The sequence below is a fragment of the Dromaius novaehollandiae genome, chromosome 4, assembly GCF_036370855.1.
Source record: "Dromaius novaehollandiae isolate bDroNov1 chromosome 4, bDroNov1.hap1, whole genome shotgun sequence".
In the NCBI taxonomy this organism is placed as follows: domain Eukaryota; kingdom Metazoa; phylum Chordata; class Aves; order Casuariiformes; family Dromaiidae; genus Dromaius; species Dromaius novaehollandiae.
In genome coordinates this window covers 87,931,587-87,954,547 of record NC_088101.1, presented here as the reverse complement: position 1 = coordinate 87,954,547, position 22,961 = coordinate 87,931,587, and the positions used below count along the sequence as shown (strand labels likewise).

Genomic DNA, 22,961 nt, shown 5'->3' with positions numbered 1-22,961 from the left:
CTGAATACAGGAGTGGTGTAATGGAGGTAGGTTTTGGTGCAAGCTTGTCAGTGCTTGGCCTTAAAAATTTATGCTGTGACCCCTGTTTCGGAGAGGGCCACGTGCCCCACGGTCCTGGGGGAGGAAGGCAGGGCCGTTCCTGGCTGCTCCTGGGGTTTTGGTGTCTCGGAGTCGGGAAGGAAACCGCTGTGCAGCGTGTTTAAGCATTCTGCTTGTCGGAGCCCGCCGTTCAGCGTGCCCCCCCCCGGCCCCGGCCCGCTCTTTCACGGGCGGCAATTAATGCTGCAGACAGCTTTGAGAAGGGAGGCTGATGACTTTAATTAGGCATCTATTCAGATCAACCGTAGGAAGAACAATTATTGATTTAAAAGATGCCCCGTGATTAACTGTTTGGTCCCCGGACCTCCCGTCGGTCCCCACGCGGCATCGCGGCGAGCCGCGCGAATGCCGTGAGCTGGCGGGGGGCGTTTGGGGGGCTGCGGTGGTGGGTTGCCCCACGCAGCAGGGCACGATGCAGCCCAGCGTTGGGGTTCCTCCGGCTTCCCTAGGGAGCTTCCCATGGAGCGAGGGGAGGCCTGGCCCGAGGAGGGCGAGCCTCGGCTCGGGCCAAGGCGGTGCGCGGGCGGGAGAGCCGGCGGAGGCAAGCGGAGTGCCGCCTCTGTCCGGGGCGTTTTGGCTGGCTGCAGGCAGGAGGAAAGGGTGATGGCCGTGGGCTGCCTGCGCGTTGGTGGGAGGCCACGGCATGGAGCGAAGCGCGGGCCGGGGCTGCCGGCCTCGTCTCCGGTTTCGGCAGGGCGCGGGGAGCATTAGGACCCAGCGAGCTGGCGGAACCTGTGACAAGTCTGGAGCAGCACTAGCGCAGAGTAGTCTCCATCAGCCGGGCTGGATTTCTGTGTATCCCTGTGCCGGAGAATCCTCTGTCGGAAAAGGGCTTTTTCCCCGGCCTGTGTGACCCAGCAGAGCGGAGCTGGGGGGCCGCAGGGATGATTGGATCAGCCGAAACGTGAAAAACCTTCGGTGGATTCCTGCTACCATGAACTGAGGCCGTTATTTAAAAATAATAAATCATTGCAATAAAGAGAAAAGCCAGCGGCAGCATGGCCCAGAGCAAGAGACACACGTACAGTCGGGTAAGTTGGGGGGAGGGAAACTTATTTACAAACTCTCGACTATGTTGGTGGATGTATTATGCCGTATATTAATGCTATCTGTTGCAATGACAAATATATGTATTTTCGTAGTGGGATCCAGATCGTGTTTCCTGTGCTTGCTTATTTCCTGAACCGGGTATCTCCATCGTTAACAATATCTGTTAAGATACACGGTGGGTGGTTAAATTGTCTGAATTATGTTAGCGGCTCTGTCCTTTTGCTTTAAATTAGTCTTTCTTTCCTGTTAATTGTTACTGCTAATGCAACGAGGTGTCAGCTGAGCCTCGGTGATGGCAGACTCTTCCCAGGGCTTTTCAGCACAAAGATTCTCGGTTGTTTTCCTCCTGCATCGCGTTTTTTCCTCCCCTCTCCGATTATTTTCCAGGTCGCGTTGCGAGATACCGAAATGATTCTCAGGCCCTCGGAAGCTCCAGGTTTTACCATATTGCAGTTGATCTCGGGCTGCATCGTGGGCAGCAGAACTTGGGCGAGTGACGGCCTTACAATGAGGCCTTTCTTTGGAGTTTCTCTTTGTCATTTTGTCCCTTTTCTCCCGTACAGTGACATTGTGTCCGAGTCGCTAGGTGTTGGGGGGACCGGGCAGTGCGCGTTCAGGCGTCTCTGCCACTCGGTGCTTGCCAACTTGGCAAAGTGCTTTGTAACTCTGGGGCTGACTGCAAGCCCCGACGGGCCTCGCTCCTGGCCGCCTCCGCTTCCGCAGGGCCGCAAGAGGAGGGGAGAGGAGAGGCCGCGTTCCCGTCGCCTCGCGTCACGCCAGTCTGCTCCCGGCCCCTCGGAGGGGCACGGTGGCGGGGGACCGTGCTGGGCAGCCGCTCGGCTCCCGGAGCCGGCCTGGCCGGGGAGCTGCCTGCCCCGGCGCTGCGTGCCCGTCGGTCCCCGGTCGACGCGGTTTGCTCGCTTTTCTGCTCCTGAGCCGCGTAGGCAGGTGCCCGAGGGAGCAGGGGCTGCCGAACGTAGGTGCTGCCATTCAGAAAAAGATTAAAGAAGGCCAGTTATGGCATGTGATTGAAAAGTTGTGTTCAGCACCCTGCAAACGATGGGAGCGCATCTGCGTGCAGCGCTGCCGCTGCAGAGCGCTCCGTGGGGCTGGGAAAGCGATGCCCTCGGGTATGCGGGCGCGAGCCGCTCCAGCTCCCAGCACTCTGGCTTTCCTAAATGCTGCTGTTTTCAGGGGGGGTTTAAGGAGGTGAAATTTCAACCTGAATCTTGCCCAGTGCTATCCTGATAAGTGTGTTGAATTTCATCCAGGTAGGATGGCAATTGTGTGTCCTGAATGTGAGCACTGTTATCTGTGTTTTACTCAAATTGCATTTCGAAATCGGTATCGAGAAGGCCAGAACTGTGCCAGCCCTTCTGGACAGACTCGACCGACCGGCTCTCCTGTCGGTGTTGGGTGAGGTGTGCGACTTTGTGTGCTCTCACGTTAACTGTGTGGCCTGGTATCGTTGTATCGGGAAACGCAGAGCTGCCTAAACCATTTGCATTTGTCTTCTCGCTTTCAAGCCTTGGCCAAAATAAATCCAGTACTATAGGGTGTTTGCACAGCAGGAGCTTCATCACAGCAACACCTTGCTGGTTCATCTGCAAGTCTAACGGCAACGGATCCGCGCTGCTTGCGATTCTGCCGGCTGAGACGGCAGCCACCCCCATTGTGTCACCGGGTGACGGGTCTGTTATTAATCCCTGAGTAATCTCCTCCTCTGAGTCAGGACAGTATGGCAGCACCATACATTATGTATTTGGTAATAACTAGACTTAAGGTACCTAGGCTAGAGTTATTTCCAAGTCTTTCCTTATTCCAGCTGTGTTTGGTCACATCTTGGGTTTGAGGCTAAAAGGATTTTAACCTGCAGTCGTGAATCTCATCATGGGAGCTTTTCAGAGGCGGCTGCTGCGTTCGAGGTTGGCCTGAAACTTTTGATCTGTACTTTGAATGACAGTTTAAGGTTCAATTAGTCATATCTGCACGGAGGGAGGTGTCCTTGTGTGCCTGCATAATGATGCGATCCCGGCTTTGGAAGGAATACAATAAATATTCCTTGGGTTATCTGCTATGACGGAACAAAGCGCTAAAATTGTCATGTTCAGATGAAACACAGTAATGACCCAAATACGTGCTTAAATCACAAGTTAACTCACTTGAACTGTACATCCATTTCTCAGTGGCTAAAAGCCAGTATGTTTAAGTAACTGAGGAAATTGTGTGTAAATGTGTGTAAATTTTTTTTAAACGGGGGATAAAAATGTGAAAATGTAGTATTTCTGAAAGGTGCCAGATAGCAGACTTTGCTTCTCAAAACTGCCTGTTAATAGGGTAGGTCGGCAGTTAAAGCTGCAGCCCGCGCTGCCTGGCCATACGGCTCGCTCCTGACCTGGAAGGCGAGAGGAGGCTCGCTCTCCAGGCTTATTCGCCGGCCTTTCCGACGGGCGGACTAGGAACGCTGGTCCTGGGATGAGTGGCTTTGCCCGAGCCGCCTGTGCAGAGACTGTCCTGCGGGAGACAAGGCTGGCACTGCAGTCAGCGATACCTGTTTTGGCTGGATACAGAGGGAATGAGAGAGTCTGTGTTGCTTTTCTGGTTGCCCGCTCCCCGTTACATCCCACTGCAGCCTGTTGTTGGCTGTTGGCATCCTGCCGCCCAGGCCGAAGTTGGGTTTAGGAGACTGGTGGGGAGCAATGCTGGCTCTGCTGCCATGGTACACTTATCTGTGGTATCATTTCTTTTAATGCAACTTATTAAGTTATTCACCCTTTTGGCCATTGCTACGTGGCAGTGATGGTTATGAGCTGTTATGACGTGTCTACACTGATGCTTAAATAGATTTCCTGAGGGCTTCTGACTAATTCGGAGTCCGTCAGTGTGTGTGGGTTATTCCTGGGAGTGTTCCTCACTTTGCATGTGTGCAGCTCCCCTTCCCTTGTTCTTGGCTTTATTAGGGCTCCCTAGAGGTCTGTGTGGTCCTCCGTCCGCTGCGCTCACCCAGGGACCAGCACATCACCATCTTGCTCTCTGTGCCGAAAATTCAGGTATCTGGAGCCTGCTGGAAAGGCTGGGGTCACCAGAGATGATCCTCTGTCACGCTGAGGTCTGTGCGCCTTGTACGGTGGGTGCTGGCAGGGTCCTTCCTCCCTGGTGGCAGAAGGAGACCTTTTGGTTACCGGTGGCAGGGGAAGAGTTCCCCAAATTCAGCCCTGTCTGTCTTTTCTCCTGGTTGAGAGCTTACTTTACACCTTGTCCTTCCAGTCTCTGGCCACGCTCCTTCGTTGTGTGTGGCTTTTATGGGGAACCCGTCACCTCCCTGCAGCTTCCCGTTGTGCAGCTGCAGCGGCCGGTGCCCTTGCAGGGTTCGGAAGCGCTTGGCTGGCTTCTGGAGTCCCTTCGTCACCCTTATCAGACGCCGCTTTGGGATCCTCCGCCAGCTCCCTGTGCAAATACGCAGGTCCCTGCTGGTTTCCCCCTTGGCTCAGACTCTCTCTGTCTGCCTGGGCTGAGGCAACCCCGAAGGATCTCCGCGTATTTAAGAATGAGCTGGCTTAAGGGCGATGGCCTCTGCCTAGGTGAGTGAGCTGAAACCAGAGGGTGATCCCGTCTGGCCCTGGCAGCTGGCAGGGAAGCTCTGTGGCAGCGTCATGGGGCAGATCGGCGCTGAAGAGCCCCGGCTGGCAGCTCGGGACCGGCGTGGACGCGCGAATGGGGACTGCTTCCGCCTCGCCGGAAGGGGACCGGCTGCCTGCATCAGGTACAGGGTCAGGTAACAGCCTGCCAGACCAGAGGACCAACCCCTCCGCACAGCGTGCAGCAGGGTATGAAATGCCGCTGTCCGGAAAAGCCCCAGCTGTGTGTTTTTGGGAAGACATCAGAGAAGAGCGGGGATGTTGTACAACACCTAAAAACCGGGGGAAGCTTTGGGTTTTGTCACCAGCTGCTGTTTGTGACTGTTGTGCCCTAATGTCCAAGTGACCGTTTCCAGGCTTTGCTGTGTTTCTCACCTCCTGCCTCCGTCCTTTGGCAGATGAGGAGGGAATGCGAGGGTGACAGCAGCCAGGGTGACAGCAGCAGACAGACTCGGGTCGTCTGGGCTTGCCGCTGACCAGTCTGTCCCTCCACCTCCGCTTTGTAAGGCTGTTAGACGCCGAGTGTGCAGCAATCCAGCTGGGCAGGTAGATGTGACCGTCCTTCCCTGGGGGTGGGCACTCGCTATTTCCAGCTTAGACAGTTTTTACTCTTATTTAAATCTGGAATTGTGGTAATCTCACTGTTTGGGATCTTCATGAGAATACAATCTCAGTATTTATTTATTTATTTATTTATTGGGCCCTGCCTCTTGGTTCTTTCTGGCCTCAGAGAGCTGGGAGATGAGCCCCTTGCCGTTAGTGTGTCTCAGGAAACACCGGAAAGCGGAGGCCGTACAGAGTCATTGGAGAAGTCGGCTTGCTCTTTGCTTCGGTCTGATGTAACAGAAGACAGTGCAGGTCATGGGACAAATTGAAGCACAAGAGAAAAAGAAAATATTTTAACTTGTGCATTGTTCTGAGGCAAGAGCAACGGCAGCGTGGACATGGGAACTAGCTACGTGGCTGCACTGACTGTGGAGTTTTAGGCCTAAGCTGTGACTTATGGCCCTGGTCAGAACAAAGCTCCTGTCTGTTATCCAGACTGCGCTCTCGGGGATTTGGAAGAAGAGCTTGGCAGTCTTCTGAACTCAAGAAGCCCATGGAAAGGCTGTGAATGAATGAAGCCCGTGCACTATCGTCGTCTTCTTGGAGCAGCGCAACTTAGCGCACTGGTTTGTTTCTAATTAGTTAGAAACAAAAGGCAGAGAGCTATTTGTCTGAAGAGCATGGAAATGTTAAAGGGCTTATTCTGTGTTCTCCATCCTTTCCTGAATGGTAAGGATTTGGAAAACATTTCTTTTAGAATTTGTGCTGATTAAAGAATGGATATTCAGCGTATAAAGTTGTGATGGATTTCTGTGTTGGCCAGATATTCTCCTTGTAGATGTAGTTGTAGAAGATACAGCACTGCCCTGATGTTACAGGTACTCTTCAGAGATGTAATTTGGAGTTAAACTGGAGAATATTTCCTGAATTTGAGAATGGATGCTACAGCAATCACATGCCTGTTTATCAGAATACCTGCGTGGGGAGTAGCTGGTATGAGGTTCGCGTTGATGCCGAGACAGTGCGGCGCTTCCCAGTTTGGGCTTCCCAAGCAGTGTTGGGAGAAGCAGGGTGAAGTTTCTAGTATCACATTAATGATCTTGTGCAATGATGATTAAGATTCTGCCATTAAAAAAAAAAAAAGGTTTCTGGGGTGAAGATCTGTGACCCTTTCCTTTCCTTTGAGCATGCTATAATAAAATTATACTCTGCAGAGTAAAACTTATACTCTGTGGAATCATCCTTTTTACTGGAGCTCTGTGGTGAGGCAAAACCCCCTTCTCAGGAACGAAAGGTGTTTAGGTGTTAATGTCAGCGGGGGGAAAATGTTCTCTTTGCAGTGTCTGAAAGTAGCCGTCGCTTCACCAAAGTATCTGCATCTCTGGTCCTGAACGGCCTGCAGTCTACGCGTCTCATCAAGACGGAGTTTTGGTGGTGTCCTGTGACGAGTACACGGGAGTATTTCTGGGGCTCAGCCCTGTCTGCTGTTTGTGGGTCCTGGGAAGCTGCAGAACAAGTGCAGAGATACCCAAGGTGGACTTTATTTAGCCCTTTGAGAAAGCCTTTTCTGCTCCGCTTGCTGTGTCCCCCTAGGTTTAGAGTACAGAATTCTTAACTTACTTTCAAAGACACTACAAAGTGAAGAAACAGATTTTTCTTTTTTCTTTTTTCCCAGTTAGCATCAAGTCCAATCTCTTAACAACACCAGAAGACCTTCAGTAACTCCAGGAGGGTCTTTTGCATGACAGCAGGTTTATAAAAAGGTTTTTCACCACTGCGTCAAATTGACTTCACGAGGATTCTCAAGTGCAGGCTCTACTCCCTAATTAGCCACCAGGCAATTTGGAGAATGCTGTAAAAGCTTTAAGACTGCTAATAGGCCGTGGAGGGGCCTGAGCCCCTCTTCTGGAGGGGCCGCTTGTTAAATTCGGGCTGGCTGACTGCCCTGCCGGGCTCCCAAGCGTTCCTGCTGCTGCCGAAGGACGCGGTGCTCGCTGCTGAAGATGTGCGTGTTGGTCAGCATCGCTTGGGTCTCCTGGGCCGCCTCAAACTGCCTCCCAAACCGGAGGCTCAGACCAGTCATTTGCAGGCAAAATAGAAGGAGCTTTCTGCGTGTTAGAGATGGAGACCTGCTTTGCCTGGCGGATGTTACCCGCCGGTGGTTTCGGAGACGTGTACCGACTCGTATGTCGTGTGTACGTGCTTTTTGGAAGCCAGAACGTGCGCCTTGCTTGTGCTGCTCTGCGACCCTTGGGCTCCTCGGTGACGGTTACACCTCATTTTATAGATAAATGTTTATTTTGCTCTGCTCTCAAACTGCTGTGACCAGCCTTTATTTCTCCTCTTTAACTATTCTTAGCAAACTTTCTTTTGTTGCTTTTTTTTAAGTGGGGCTGCGCAGTAACGTTTACCTCAACGTGTTAGTCTCTGGCTTGTGTTTATACCAAATCCGTCTATGCAAAACAGTTTCTTAGATGTTCTGCGGGTTGGGAGTTCCTTGCTCTGGAAAGGCTGCAGAGCTTATGGATTTTCCTATTTAATCAGCCTTACTCAGAACGGGTTTTGTACAGGTTGAAGTTGTCTTCTGCGTTCCCAGAGTCACAACGAGGCAGTGGAAAAGGAACTTCTGGATTTTGAACTCTCTAAATAGTCGTTTGTATCCTCTACCTTTTGTAAATGATGGAGTTCCACTATAGAAAAAGAGCTGCTAGAAGGATGGGAAGGACGTCCAGACTGTCGTTAGGGCAGCACGTCCATCTGGGCCGGCAAGCGCTTCTGACAGTTCCTGGGCAAAACGCTGTGTGCAAGGCGTGCTTGGAAAAAAGTTAACTCTGAAATATTTTTTGCTGATTTTATAGATTACAGACGTTCTTGGGAGGGGAGGACACTCAGCCTGAGAATACCATAAAATTAATAAGCTTTGTCTTATTTAAAAACAAAACCTTTTTGGATAGATTTACAAAATTATAATAATTTTATATTCGAGACTGAAAAATGTATACCTACTTCTGCCAGATTTAATTGGATTAACTTTCTCATTCAGCATTAATAAGATCCCAGATATGAGAAGAAGATGTTACTGATTTGGTTTGTTACTTTCTTGAAGTGATGCGTACCTGTATGTTATTAGGTGGCTGCTGTGTTAATTATAACATATAACCAGTGACTTGAGAGAAGAATAAACCACGAGAACAGCTCACGTTCATACAGACTGAGGGGCGTTGTGAAGTAAATGAAAACAAAGCTTTATTTTCAGATGTGGCTGCATTAACTAAATGTTTTATTTGGAAAGAGAATTCAGTTTATGGAGTGAGGGGTGCGTGGAGGGGGAGACTGTCCTTTGGGCAGGGCTTTGCGGGGAGAGAATTAGATAATTAGAGGAAAGGAGCTAAGAAAGGGCTAATGCACGTTCGTTTGGCTGGGTTTCTTTTTTTGGTTTTTACTGCCAGTACTACAGCCCTAGGATCTTCGGGGTTTTTTTGTTTTTTTGTTTTTGTTTTTTTTAGCAGTGTAATACTGCTTTGCAGATTTCAGTTCTCTCCTTTGAAATATGCAACTGTTGGAGATGGGAACTGCCACCAAAGGCCAACTTCTTTCCTGGGTTTTACTGACCAGCAGCTTTGGGCTAAAGTTCAGTTGCCGAAACGCGGTGCCGTGCCAGGGGCCGCGCTCAAAGTCAGCGGTCTCAGTGCGGGAACAAGCCATGGGCTGGAAGAAGGTGCCCTTCACGTGGGAGCAGAAGCGTTGTGCTCCTTGGAACGAAGAACTTGCTGAGGTTGGTTGGAGCACAGCGACTGAGGTAGACGTCCATCTACGTATGTATGTATTTTTTAGGCCAGCACCACTAGTAATTTAAAGCCTTTTTATGCTTATGAACTTGGATGCTTCATCTGAAGCTAATGCTGCAGCAATAAATTGCCTGACAGAGGTTTTAGAAAGCTGTGCATTTACACGGTTCATGTGTCCGTCAGTCGAGGTGGTTTGGAAGGCTGGACCAGTCTTCTGGTGTGTTATAGGCCAGGCTTATCTGTGCACGGTGTGTGGCAGCGGGTGTCCGGAAAAGGTTAAATGCGATGGGAGGGAGCAGCTTCCAAAAATTTTGGGCAAGAAAATATCCACAGTCCCATTCTCCTGCCCTTTACCTGTGTGATTAGATTCATAGAGAAGAAATACGAAGCTCTCCATCTCCTCACTAATGAAGGTGCCAGAACTTGCATGAAACAAATCTTTAAAAGGGGTAACGAATGCTACCTGACTCGGCAATTTTTTTCAGACTAGTCAACAGACCAACAGTAGATTTATGTAATTTTGTGTTTTGCTGTGGTAATGTAAATTATTTTGGTCTACAGTTTTGTACTGCAGCAGAAAAGACTCATGTTGAGTATCTGTTCATCTAGTCAGGAAAATCACACATCCTGGAGGCTTTTACCTGCATCTTGATTTTTTTTTTCCAGTTGCGTCACTGCAGAGCAGACTTTCCAGTGGCAGAGTGAGTACGGTGTAGGGCTGAAGCATCTTCCGGGTGAAATGTGGGGGAATTTCCCAGCAGACTGATAAGGTGATGCACTCGTTTGACTCTGCTGCTAATTCTTAAGGGATGGTCTCTAGAGATGGTTTTGCAAAGAACAAAGATATGCTGCTTTTTTGGTATGCATCTCTGCTTCGCAATTTGTAAAACAGGCCCTGAAGAGCTTTCATGATTTAAAAAAAAAAAATCAGGAAAGTTCGTTTTCCATATGAAGCCCCAGTTTTTCTTCCCTGGAGGATTTATGCGGTGGCTGACGAGGAGTAAAACGCAGCCCCCGCTTGGCTCCAGCAGCTTCTCCAAATTGGCAAATCCGGCTTAAGAGAGTCCTTCCCTCCACCCCTGCTGACTCTGCCAGTGCGGCCAGATTTCAACTTGCCCCCTGAGATGAGGGTGTTAAAACCAGTCGCAGTGGCACGCCGGAGGGGAGGGGAGGGGGGGACCTGTGGTGGAGAGCAGGGGTGAGAAGCTGGAGGGAAGCAGGTTTGGAGCCTCGTAAATTGGCTTTGTTGACAGAAAATCTGAAACGTGGAACCATGCCCCGTCGGACTGCTTAAAAATCTCAGTTTTCTGGGTGCTGTTGATACCTGCTTTTGCTCAGATTGCGTTTTGGAGAGGAAGCGGCAGAGTTCTCCCTTCGTTCTCATCCGAGTGCTCTGCAGAAAACATTCCCCAGACGCCCACGTCCAGCCCACAAAGCCAAATGTGATGCTGCTGCAGCAGCAGCACTAAAATATTTGATTTTTTTGAGGCCAGTTTATCTGGCTGTCTCTATGCAGACTGATGCTATAGAAAAACCAAAATTAAATAGTTTGTAAGATCATTAGGTAAAAGCTTGGCGAGTTCCTTTCTCCAGGCTCCGTGGCTCTCGGCTTGACCCGCTCAACTGCTGACGGCTCAGTTCCTGTAAGTTGTCTTGCTCTTACTGTTTGGTGCTTTTTTGTTTGGTTGTTTTTTTTCCTCCTGGAACATCTCCTTGGGCTCTTGCGTGCTGGTTCCTGTCCCTGGCTGTCCTCTTTGTCCCAGGTCTTGTCTGCACACGGAGGATGCGCTTCTGAGCGCGTTTTGCTGCGTGCTCGGTGCTCGCGTCTCGTCCGAGCAGCGTGGCCGCGGGAGGAGCACGCTGGCAGCTCCGCGGTGCAGGGCCGCGGTGTTGCCGAGGGCTGGACGCCTCTTCCTCGCGGACCTTCATGCAGAGCGGTCCCTCAGAGGCCACCGAAGGCTTCTCATTCGGACCTGGATGTTTTATGGGCTCCTCTCCCATGGGAGGCAGTCAGGGGTGGGGGAATGCAATATTTCAGTTCTGCAGTTCCATGTAACAAAACTTATTTAGCTGAGAAAATGAGAAGCTGAGGAAGTGTCGGGGGCTCTGGTAGCTTCGATCCCTGGTAAGACGCTGGGGGCTTGTGCGCGCGGGTTTGAGGCAGTGAGCGTCGGGGCCACGATGCAATGCAAAACGCTTGGAGAACGTGGGCATCTCGGGTGGGTATGTGAGAAGTGTGCCAGCCTTGCAACCTGGACGAATCACAATTGTGCGCTGAGCCTAAACTAGGGTATGTTGAATTAGAATAACAAAAATCTAAATACCGTGATATGAAAAAGGGTCTGCAGTCTCAATTTATCTGGAGTATAATGATGAAAGCATGACTTTCTGCCTTATGAGTTAGAAGTAAACCTATAGGATTCTTGTGAAATAGTTGCATCATTTATCAAATTAGCTGGAGATAACGTGGTGTTGCAAGTCTAACATCTCCATTTTACGATCTCGCGTTCATATTTTCTCTGTAAATGTATGCTGTGGTTTAAAAATTTTCTTAGGCAACATATATTGAAGTAGCATGTGAAGACTCATATTACATATTTTCTGTGATCTGTTATTAAGTGTAAGACTCCTTATCCCAAACGCAGCATGTGCCTAAAGAGACTGGTAAATACGACAGCTGCAGCCCGATCCGGGCAGGGGCACGGGGAGGTGGAGCTCTGCTTTGAGCCAGGGACATTTCGGGGAAGGATGGGTCTTGCCCAGATTGCAGCTGGCCCACAGCCACGGGGGGAGTAAGCTGGCAGATACAGAGCAGGGTGCATGTAAAGAAAAACAATTTAAAATTGCTAAGCAGGAAACTTTCTATTTAAATGCTGAATCTTTTTTTCTTTTTTTTTTAGACTTGTTATTTTCTTAAAGTTTTGCTCTCATTTTTTCATAACCAGGGGGCTGCATTGATTTTACAATTGCGAGGATCCTTTCGACAGCTGAAATGATCCAGTATTTTGGTGGACTTCTGTTTGGATACGTAGCTTAAGAGTTTTGATTTGGGATCTGTTTTTGACTATTTGCTAGAAAATGGGGATTGATTTGTTTTTGATAGAAAGATTTTTTTTTTTGTGCTTTTGATTTCTGTCAATTGCATTTGAATGAAAAGTGGATTTCAGTCAAGTCTAGAAAAAGTGTCACAATTTTACGTAGCAAATCAGAACTTCCTGAGCGTGATGGATGTATTCTTCATTTAAAAACAATACATGTAATACTCAAAGGAAGTTAACGATTGGTTAGTTTGTCTGCTGACAGGGGTGATGGGGTTTCTGCATGCGGCAGCTGGAAGCTTTCAGAATACCTTGGCTCCCTGTACAGGCTGAAGTCTGCTTGCCGCTGAAGCTCTTGCTTGACGTCTGGGTGCTCCTGAAATTCGTCCTCGCATCCGTCAGATTTAGATTGCCCTTTCTCATCTGTTTTCCATTTCATACCTTGCAAGAGTGGAAGAAGCCTTCTCTCCTTTCATCTCCCAGCTCGCGCCTCTGTGTGCTTGTCTGAATAAAGAATGTATTCTTTCACTGGAGCCAAACCCAGCAGTAATCAAAACAAAATATTTCCTACACAATAAACAGACCCTACTGACAAATGGGATGATGTAAATGCCAAGATTTGCTCCATTTTAAAGACTGGCGTGAGGACAACACCACAGTATTATACTGAATTACGAGACTTAAATTGACCAAGGTAGTCATATACCCCTTTCCCATCTTATTTATATTTAAATATAAATATTTTAAAGGCATTAAAATTTGAGGAGCGAATATTAGTATACCATTACTTTTTAAACAATTAAAATATATGATTAATTTGGACCTCCGGCAATTTAGTTTAAATTTCATCTGTTTTTCTTGAGCTTATTTTAAAAGAGGAGGCATTGGTGCTGGGGCAGAGAGGAACCAGCTGCTGACTTGCCTGCCCCCTTATAAAAGGGAGAAATGCAGTACAGAACCACACTAAGATTATAATTTAAGTAAAACTGGGTATCTGAAATGCTTTAATAGTTCTTTACACCCATCACCTCTTCGATGTTGTTAGTTTTACCTAAGCAGAGAGGTACACGTTCAGGATGGCATGCTTGAAATCTAATGATGCACACTGAACTTTCATTTTTGGATGAATATTTAGGATGATAATGCCTTGAAAGCCTAATAAATTTACCATCAATATTTTCTGCTCATCAACCTCCTGATAGGAAGCGCTGTTAAAATTTGTACCTAGGAGCTGCTGGCTCAGCGGTGGCCTCAGAAGTGCAATGAGATGTTGATGGAGATGATTGTACTGGCAATGGACCACCCATTCCTCTTAAAATATGGCAATAAAAAGGAGTAGGAGAGCAAACTCTAGCAGAAAAGGTCTTTCTGTTCCTGAGCATGTAGTGCAAGAGACTAGAAAGCTGTGGACAGTTTCTGATATAATGAAAAAAGAACAGAGCAAATATATTTAAGACGAGTATGAATTACCCTACTATCTGCGTCTTAACAGTTAATCTTTTCCAAAGCTGCTCCATAATCTTTTAAAAATATATAAATTGGGTTTGTGAGTCCAGTGTGTCTATTAAGCTGAAGAACAGCAGTTAATGCTGTTTTGCTGCTGTTTGTGGTTCCTGTTTGGCAGCTCTGTGGAAAGAGTTATATTTTGTTAGCTCTTGAAAGGACAGCAGAGTTGCACTGGGACGGGCCCCTTCAGGGGTCGCGTGGCTCAGCGCGGGGTCCGGAGACGAAGGGCACTGGAAGTCACGCCACGTGCTGCTCCTGCCAGCTCTGCGGGGAATAAGACGTCAGACTTCTAAACCGTTTTTCCATCTGTTTGCGCCAGCTTTAACTTGCTTTTCTTTTCCTGTCTTCAGGCATCCAGCACCGGCACCAGGATGAGCGTGGAAGCAAGCGGCAAGCCCCTGAAGGTGGGCTCCAGAGTAGAAGTCATCGGGAAAGGGCACCGTGGAACCGTGGCTTATGTTGGTGCCACCCTGTTTGCCACAGGAAAGTGGGTTGGTGTCATCTTGGATGAAGCAAAGGGCAAGAACGATGGGACCGTGCAGGGCAGAAAATACTTCACCTGTGAAGAGAACCACGGCATCTTCGTGCGGCAGTCCCAGGTATGCTCAGGGATGGCCTCTGCGTGCCGGGCTCGTCCCGGATGTGTGCAGCTCCTGGACTGGGAGAGGTGCGTGGTTAAATATAGGAAATGACTCTCAGCACCTGCTGATGGGGGAGAGAGAAAATGCATTTCCTTCGATCCCAGAGACAGCGGTGTTTCTTATCCTCCATTGCATGAGGAAACAGAACAGCTCCAAACGCAGAAGCCTCTGCAGAAGGCAGTGCCCGTGTCAGGAGTGTAGTTTCTTTTAATCTGACACTCTTGTTGTCTTTGTGTTTCATCAACTGTCTTGATTAGCCCAGTTTATGGGGTTGTCACGAAATATTTTCAGATGAATTGGGTGGAAAAAAAATGCATTCCAGAGAGTATGAAATGGTTTTATTTTGCCTCCAAAATGAAGTGTACAAGTCTGGCTTTTATATGCTGCCTCAGAGGATTATTAGCTACATTATCTGCAGCAAATAAAGGTTGGGACCACAGTCTGAAAGTAGTCAGAGAATTTTAATTAGATAATGTTTACCTTAAAGTGTATATAATTTGTGACTTGGGTTTAGTTGCTGAGCTTTTGTTATTCATGTACCATAGGATCTTGCTTATGCATAAACAAGTCTGTTCAATTTTAATTTTTTCTGTGTAACCTTCAAAGGGTACAAGCACAGCAAAGACGCAGTGTTCCTTAGTCCTGCAGGTAGGTGTGCCCCAAGTATGATGGCAGAGTGAGAGATGTTTGGGTCCTTTTGTCCTTCCCCTAATAGCAAGTGATTTTTTTAAAATTTGACCCTGTAGGATCTGAGAAGCAGCAGCTTGTTTCCATTTCCGCAGACCCTCCTGCCCTAGACGTGGTGACTCGCTTTGAGGATGCTGACAGTGTGACTGAGGAAGTGTAGAGAAGCCGAACACCAAATAAGAGGTTTTGGGAGCAGGAGCTGTGAGGTGGATTCCAGCATCCTTCGTCCCAGTGACGAGAAGGGCCATCACTCCACGTACGATCAGTGAATACAATAGCGTGTTTCATTGACAATCAGTTGAATATTCTCCCCTGGCTGTTTTGCTGGGACTTACAGAGCTGGCTTACCAGGCCTGTCTCTCAGCCTAGCCTACCAGCTGGGAAAGAAAATACAATAGCTTACAGTTAAAAAATTTTAGTCTAGAGGTCCAGGAAGAGTGACTTCTAAACCAGGTGGGTGGAAATGTGCTTGGCACACACAGCAGTCAGCTGGTAGGTGTCTGCCGCTCAGGCAGGTGTGCGATGCCAGCGTTGTCAGACTGGGAGGGAACACAAGGGCTGTCACCGTGCTCCGGTCGGAGCGAGAGCAGAGGACCGCACTGTGCCTTCCGGTGGGTGTAGGGGTGGAAACGTGGCCTGCAGTCGCATTGGCAGTGCTGGCGTGTCCCAGTAGTATTGCTGTGTCCATCCTGAGGCTTGCAGAGCTTCCGTGTCATCTGCTGATGACAGCAAGAGTGGTGATGAAGAGGTTCCTATCCTATAGCTTTGCGCTGGGATGTTTGTGGCTCAGATGAGGGATCCACCAGCAGTGTCTTCTCCTGGGACTGCAACACTCTGCTCCGTTCTGGAAACAGTCCGTCCAGGAGCGCTGCGCGGGGATGGCTGAGCCTCGCTCCAGGAGTCACGGCCATCTGTCGCTGCACTCCCACCTTTCTGCCTTCTCCTCTGCGGCGTTTTGGGTCTCTGTCTCGCCTTATCCTCAGCTGAGGTACACGATGTATTCTTAAAACCGAGATGCTTCTCCACAGTTGACAGTACAAGTAGTTGACAGTACAAGTGGTTTGCCTCTGCCTGCTCTCACCCGTGAAAGAGCAAATCCCTTGTGTACGTGTGCAGAGAGGAACTAGTGCTGGCAGTGCTGACTGTCCCTCTAGATCCGAATCTTCGATTTAAATGGAAAAATGGTTTTGACAAGCAAAAGGAAGCATAATTGCTTGTGAAAACAGCACTGCAGAGTTTCTTAGCGGGGGAAAAAAAAAAGTTGTTTGAGGAGCCTAACTAAAATGGAAGTTGGAGTTGCAAATCTCAGCGATTTTTAATGTCCGCCTTGTGCAGCGGCAGCTTGCTGCTTTAAGAAAAAGTGCAGGACTATAATTCTGTTCTGCCTTTTTAATAAAGCTCTAATTTTGCGGAATTATTGCTCTAAATTTGCAGCTGCCCGGAAGAGTTTCAGCAGGGGGGCTTCGCGGGGTGGGGGGGCAGCCTGTACCGGAGGCCGCGGAGCAGAGCGATGGTGGCGGAAGCGGGCGGTGGGGACCGGCCCTTCCCCGTCCCGCAGCGAGCTGGTTAAGAGCGCTGGGAGCGCGCGTCCGTCCCGGGGGAGAGCTGGCACGGACGGGGCCGCCGGCGTCCGGGCGGCTGAACTTCCCGTTCCCGGTTCTCAATGGGGACATTTTTCCGAGGCTGCCGGGGAGCAGAGCGGTTGCTATGGCAATGCTGGTGTCAGCCGAGCGGGAGCTCGCTGCAGGGCTGGTCCTTTCGCCGGGAAAGGCGAGACGTGCACGCTGGCGCGGGCTCCGCTGCCTGCGCTGCTTCTGGCTGTTTGTTCTTGCACTAGGTTGCCAAGGCTGTTCGCAATAAATTGAGATCCCAGCCTTTGGCTTAAACCAAAGTGACCATTAGGGTCTGGGGATTAATTTTTCAAGATTTGGTTTTAAGAACTAAGTAGGAAATGGCAAGATTCCCTTTTAGCAGCGTTAATGTTCTGCTTGTGCTCTCGGCTATAAATCTGTCTGCTGCTTCCTCCCATATTTCACTTCTAGGTCTCTCTAACGTGGTGGGTGGCTTTGCTGTGGTTACGCGTGGCGTTAGACCGCTGAATATGACTAATAAATCATTTGTCTTGAAAGCAGTTTATAACATGCGCTGCTTTTGAAGCAGATTGACTGCATCACGACAAGCACATCTCATTAAATCCATCTGAAGTGTTCTTAGGAATCTCCAAGATCAAATAACTTTTTGTTCTCCCCTCCACCCAAAGATATATCTTCAAAAATGAGCACCATAATACCAGCATCAATAAAACTTAAAAGAATTCTAAGGCTTTTAGTTTATTGTGGCATTTTAGCTTTAAAAATATACTGGCAAGTGAACTTTAAAGATTTTAGAGATTTTTTTTTTTCCTGTTTCATACAATTATTCAGGAAACAAGATCCCAGGTAGGGGTATGATGCCCTTCTCATATCCATAAGAAAGCTCTGATGCCTTAAGGAAGGAAGAAACCTCGCGTGATGTCTGCTCCAGAGTGCTCTGCCTATTACTGGCTGCAGTTGAAATGTGCATCCTACCAGTTCCTTGCCTCGTTCAAAGGGAAGTAGAAATCCAAAAGAGTTAAGATAATTACCACGTCGTTTCCCACTGTTACGCCTGTACCTAAAGCGGTTATAACAGCTGCCTGTGGATGGGTGTCTCTGGGTGAGAGCTGGTAAAGAACTGGTGGACGTAGTGGAGCAGGCAGGCGCTAAGTGCGATAGCTCTGAGGACCGTATATGCATTTTAACGTTCCTCGGTGGGCTCTCACCCCAAACGAGCCGTGTCGCTTTCTCCCCTTGAGAGCAGCGTCCTCGTGCCCCCGGCCGGCGCGAGCAGGAGGAGAGTGCAGGGAGTTTGGAGCTCGATGCAGCTGGGGGGAAGCTGCCCTGGGGCGTACGGACGAGCCTGCGTGTTTGTTTGCCTTGAGGACTGCAGGTAGCAGCCAACGTGGAAGCAGGGTGGGGAGCAGCTGCTGTAGCTCTCTCCGACCGTGCCTTCCTGATTTGTTTTCCGGCTAGCAGAGGACTGGAGGGTTGTTTCATGCAGCTGTGTCAATACGGACAGGCATTTCCAGCCAAGTGTTTACTCATCATCTTTTGGCAACTTTAAAATTTTACTGCCTAGGACTTCCATTTGGGCTGGTAATTTTGAACAGGAGTATTCCCATATGCCACATGCCGTGCTGCCTTAGCAGTCGCTTTGACATCAAGTGGAGCTGCTTTCCTGCTCTTGCTTGGCAGAGGAGCTCATCAGCTTAATTCTGCATCTGCAGCATGTCTTGTATGTTGTTGCATTTCTCCAAGCTAAACCAAAAGCAAGCCCCTTTCTAATTCCTGCTTTTTCTCCTCTGTGTCATTAGTCTTGGGCTGCTGATAGCACATTTTGGGGTCCATAGGCTACCCGTGGCATTTAACAGTCAAGGCGCTCCCTTCCTGGAACTGGAACATAGCGATCATTCTGTTACGGCATCATTACACCAGGACTGTCGGTGGTGGTGAAGGAGGAGTGAAGATCATTGTGTTTAGCTGAAGCTGAAGAAGGAATGTAGGAAGGAAAGCTGATGTGTTGGATCTGGGACTGCAGTGGGAAGTGCCATGGGATAATGAAATACTTGGTGCCTGTTTTGTCTCTTTGGAGAGACATTTCAGGATAAACTAAACCCTGTAATCTTGATGTCAGTGCTTGTGATTCCATCTCCCAGTAAATCTGTTATTGCCCCCAAGTTGTGCCTGGCAAAGAGCTACAAGATCACTCAAAATCTCCTGCTCAGTTTGGATGAACTCCTCCGCGTGGCATGGTGTAGCAGTTCCTCCAGCATCATGTTTCTTTAGTCCTCAGACGTTTTTGTCAATATTTTTGCATGCTGTTGTCCTGGCTCAGTGAATTGCTGTGAAAATCTCTGTGTTGCTGAAGTCACCTAAGAGATCAGGTGTACTTGGCTGTGTTGGAGATGCACTTTCAGCATGATCTAAGGGATACTTTCCTTTTCCTCATTTTTTTTAAACTATGGTCTGAGTACTGCCACACTGGTGCAGCTGTCATTTTTTCTGTGGCATAATTTCATTCCGTCTCCTTGTTCCTTTTCATTTAAGAATTTGTTCTGGTACTTGGGCAGCTTCGCAGAATAGAATCCATGACTGACAGATTTACAGATTTTATTTACTTATTTTTTAACTGAACTCCCATACTCAAGTTTTTTACGCAATGGATAGGGCAAGTACCCATCAGGACCAATTCAGGTAGTGCCGACTTTCTAGGGTGAAGGGATTGTCCTCAAGAAGCGATCTAATCCTTTCCAATCCTGTTTTCTACATTTATAAAACAAAAGTATGTCCAAAAATAGTGGACTAGAAGAACAAAACCTAACCCCCCAGCCCTTAAATAACTTAACACAGCTCGAAACCTGAAAGTATTTCTGTTTGTGCCTTCTGGGATTCCTCAGGGAGCTTGGCAGCATTCAGTGTAAAAAAAAAAAAAAAAAGAAAAAAAAAAGGCAGGGGGGAGCAGGGAAACTAGCTGGCTGTGTCGGCGTTCTGAATTGCTATAGTTACCGTATTCCAGAGAAAAGCAATTTTCCTTAAAAAGGGGAATAAGAGTTTTAAATTCACTTTTTCTAAGATAAAATATTAAAAAAAAAAATTCTAGCTTTCCTTCAAGTGTCAATAACTTAAAATAATTGGCAGACCAAAGTTCATAAACTGATTGCTATGTAGAGTGATCATAAATCTGTTAAAGATTTTTCTGGGCTGTTGAATCCTGAGTTTTTACTTTCTTTATTCCCTACGTGAATATGTGGCTCTTTTCAGGAAGCCTGTGGAAGGAGGATGGTCGGATATTTGAGCTTGAATGAGTGAATTAAAGATCTGCATCAAAAAATGTAGTCTACTCTGTTTAAATCTGCTGCAGAAATGGACCTGCTACATAATCGCTCTCTTCCTTTCTTGTAATAAGAGTTGTTAAACTTTTTTCAGATCCAGGTTTTTGAAGATGGAGCTGATACAACATCCCCAGAAACGCCAGAATCTTCTGCGCTGAAAGTCCCCAAAAGAGGTACGTCTGGCGTGGTTGTGCTGTGAACCCTCTGGGGTCTCTCCCTCGGTCTAGACCAGGCCAGGATCGCACCGCCGAACATCCAGCGCTGCGGGGAGTCCCGGCTCCGGGGAAGGAGGCTCCTGCTGCCCGGGAGCTCCAGCACGAGCTCCTCACACTGTCTCTCTGGTTCAGGTGCACCTTAGTCTCCCCCGGGCTGATCCCCCATCTCCTGTCGTCCTCTCTGCACGGTAGGTCGTGGTCATCACGAATCACAGAAGGAAGCAGCTCGTGCAAAAGTTCTCTCCTTACCGTGAAATCTGGCTGGTAGGAAGCAAAGTGGGAAATGCTTCAAAGTGTGGGGCGTGTGGAGTAAAGACTTGGACCGCTCTGAAGTTGTGAAATTACAGCTTATAGGTCAATAGCTGCTAGATACCGCGTGTGATTCTCGCCTCTTTGGTAGAGAATGCTTTAGCTTTCCGTGTTTCCCTACCTCTTGGGTTGTGCTTTTCTTTCATTTGACATGCTTGCCTCCCATTGGGTTCTGTTTTTGTAAAGTAATTATTTTGTGGTTTATTTAGGGATGGTAAGAGCTTTAGGAAAGAAACGCTGATGGTTTCCTGTCCTGGACCATTTGCAAGCAATACGTGCCAAACTGAGGAGTTCTTGTGTATGAACTATTTGCTGAATGCATGCTTGACATTTCAGAGTAATGCTTGTTATTTCTGGCCAGTTGAAGCTAAAATTTCCCTTTACCTGGCAAAGCGAAATCTCCCCTTTGACAGCATAAAACATGCCCAGAGGCACCGGAATGGGGTGATGGTCAGGCTCGGAAGTGGGATGTTCCCATGAGACATTCATTTTGTCCATCCCTTGAGTGGAAGGGAAATTTGAATTGGCATCCGTGTGTCTTGGCATTCTGCCCTCACCCTGTCCTTAAGAGGGCTCTGAACTCTTAGCAGCTCACTGTCGCTGCAGAGGCTTGCGTTTGGTGTAATCCCAACCACTTTAATTCATCTCTGTTTTGAATTGCCCAATTAGCATGTGCAATTGAACAGAAAAACTTTTAAAGCAAGCCAGTTCGAGTTTAGCTGATTTGTTTTTTCTTTCTCTCTCTCTCTTTTTTTTTTTTTTTAAGAGGTAGAAACTTAAGGGTTTTCTTAACTTAGGACCTTAGAGGGTTTTTTTTAACCTCAGAGTGCTAGAAAGCCCAGCTTTTCATGTGCAACTTCACTCTGCTCTCTTTTATGTACTTGATATTAATAGTAAATGAAAATATTCCTTAGTGTTGGTATGACTTTTTTCATTCATTCTTGTACTCTGAAGTTCTTGTCGTTCTTGAAGTTCAGACTTTCTGACAGAAGGTTCAGTTCTCCGTGCTACGGTCCTGCACTCATGTCGGAGAAGGAGCTTGCACGGAGCCACGCAAACGTTTTCCACTGCTTCTGTGGGGTCGGGCTCTGAGTGTGCGGTAATGGACATGAGCCATTTGAGCGCTGACCTAGGCAAAAGCGACCAGCCTTCTGGAGCTGGGAATCTGCGGTCGTTTCCTCATCACTCAGTTACTGAAGCTAAGCAGAAAGAGAAGGCAAATGCTCTCTAGACCATCCTGTGAAGCCCTGAGAATTCAGCAGTAGGCTTATGCTTTCTGAAGCAGGCTGATGGATACATAAATAGAGGCAAGAAATGTTAACTACGTGGAGATACGGTAGCCTTGAAAAAAGGAACAGATCAGGCCTCTAGGTTTATCGTGTCTCTCTAGCAAATGTTGCTGCCTTTTACTTTCACTAGATCCGTGTGTGTCAGTATGACGACTCTTTACATCGCGTCCTCTCTCTCCCCTCTCGTTGCGTGAAAGCCTTTCCAAGGCTCTGATCTCCGCTGTCTTCTGCAGAGTTGTCTCATTTCTTCCAAAACCTCTTTGTCCTGGGATCACCAGAAGTGACTGTGGCATCCAGAAGCGCATGGCCTGCTCGCTCAAATCATACCACTGTGGTATTTTCAGCACTGTCTCCTCTCCGTCCCCTTTTTTCCCCCCCACACTCTGAGGTTTATTGTCGCTGCCCAGCAGCATTTGCTGAACTTCCTATGGTGACGCTCTGGCCTTTCTTCCCCAGCTACTGAGTTCTTTCACTCACATATAGAAAGAATAAAACAAAGCAGTTCAAGCTTTGCCTCCCAGTGTGCAGTAAGTGTCAGCATTGCTTCATCTGCCCTGTGCTGCTCAGTGCTTCTTCCTGGGAAGGAGCCCGCAAATTCCCCAAAGGAGGAGAAACTGGTCCCTTTAGCTCGGGTAGCAGTTTGGAGGTTGCAGGATGGGCGCAGTCAGTAGCGTAGCTGGCCTTGAGCGCCGTGCCGTGGCGTCCGTGCCGTGGGGCGGGAGGGCATGGCCTGGAGAGGTAAGACACAGACCCGGTCTAGAGTGGAAGCCGATGGCTGCACTGGGGTTTGGTCGGGGAATGAAGCACGCGCGAGCGGGGTCCCGGGGAGCGGGCTGTTTGAGGTGAGCTCCCCGGGGGGGTCAGGAGCTGGCCGGTGGAAGGGCTGCTGTTCAGGCTGCGCAGTGGAAGGTGAGAGGGTTGATGCACGCAGGTTTGCTGTTTGTTTCAGTGCTCCTCGGAGAAATGAAATGCAGGCGCTCAGAAGCGTGGCTTCGTGCCAGCGAGTTTCCATAGAAACCGCAGTGCCTGCTGCTGCAGTCTGACTGCAGTATGCGATGCAGAGATTCCCGTGAAGGTGGGACCTTCCCTCCAGACTAATAAAGGTGTAAGATGCACAGTGGAGGCGGCTCGTATCTCTTATTTATGAGACGCTTCTGCAGTGTTTGTTACTGGGACAGCCAGTGCCACGGTTCAAAATCCTAAACTCTGGACTTCCAGCCACGAGAAGAGATGGGCAAGCGGCCAC

The 22,961-nt window shown here is 48.5% G+C and overlaps 1 protein-coding gene across 8 annotated transcripts in view; it reads left to right on the top strand.

Annotated features, from left to right (window-relative positions):
- DCTN1 (dynactin subunit 1) overlaps positions 1-22,961 on the top strand; it is an 88,194-nt gene that overhangs the window by 11,764 nt on the left and 53,469 nt on the right. For 4 of the 8 annotated variants that reach the window (XM_026118076.2, XM_064511730.1, XM_064511728.1 and 1 more), the window contains exons 1-3: positions 886-1,130; positions 14,016-14,264; positions 19,997-20,075. In XM_026118076.2, coding sequence (XP_025973861.2) covers positions 1,098-1,130; positions 14,016-14,264; positions 19,997-20,075 — 361 coding nt within the window. In that variant the 5' untranslated portion in view covers positions 886-1,097. Of the gene's footprint in view, positions 1-884; positions 1,131-14,015; positions 14,265-19,996; positions 20,076-22,961 lie in introns of those variants that run through there. The other 4 variants (XM_064511726.1, XM_064511725.1, XM_064511731.1 and 1 more) reach the window with 2 other exon arrangements.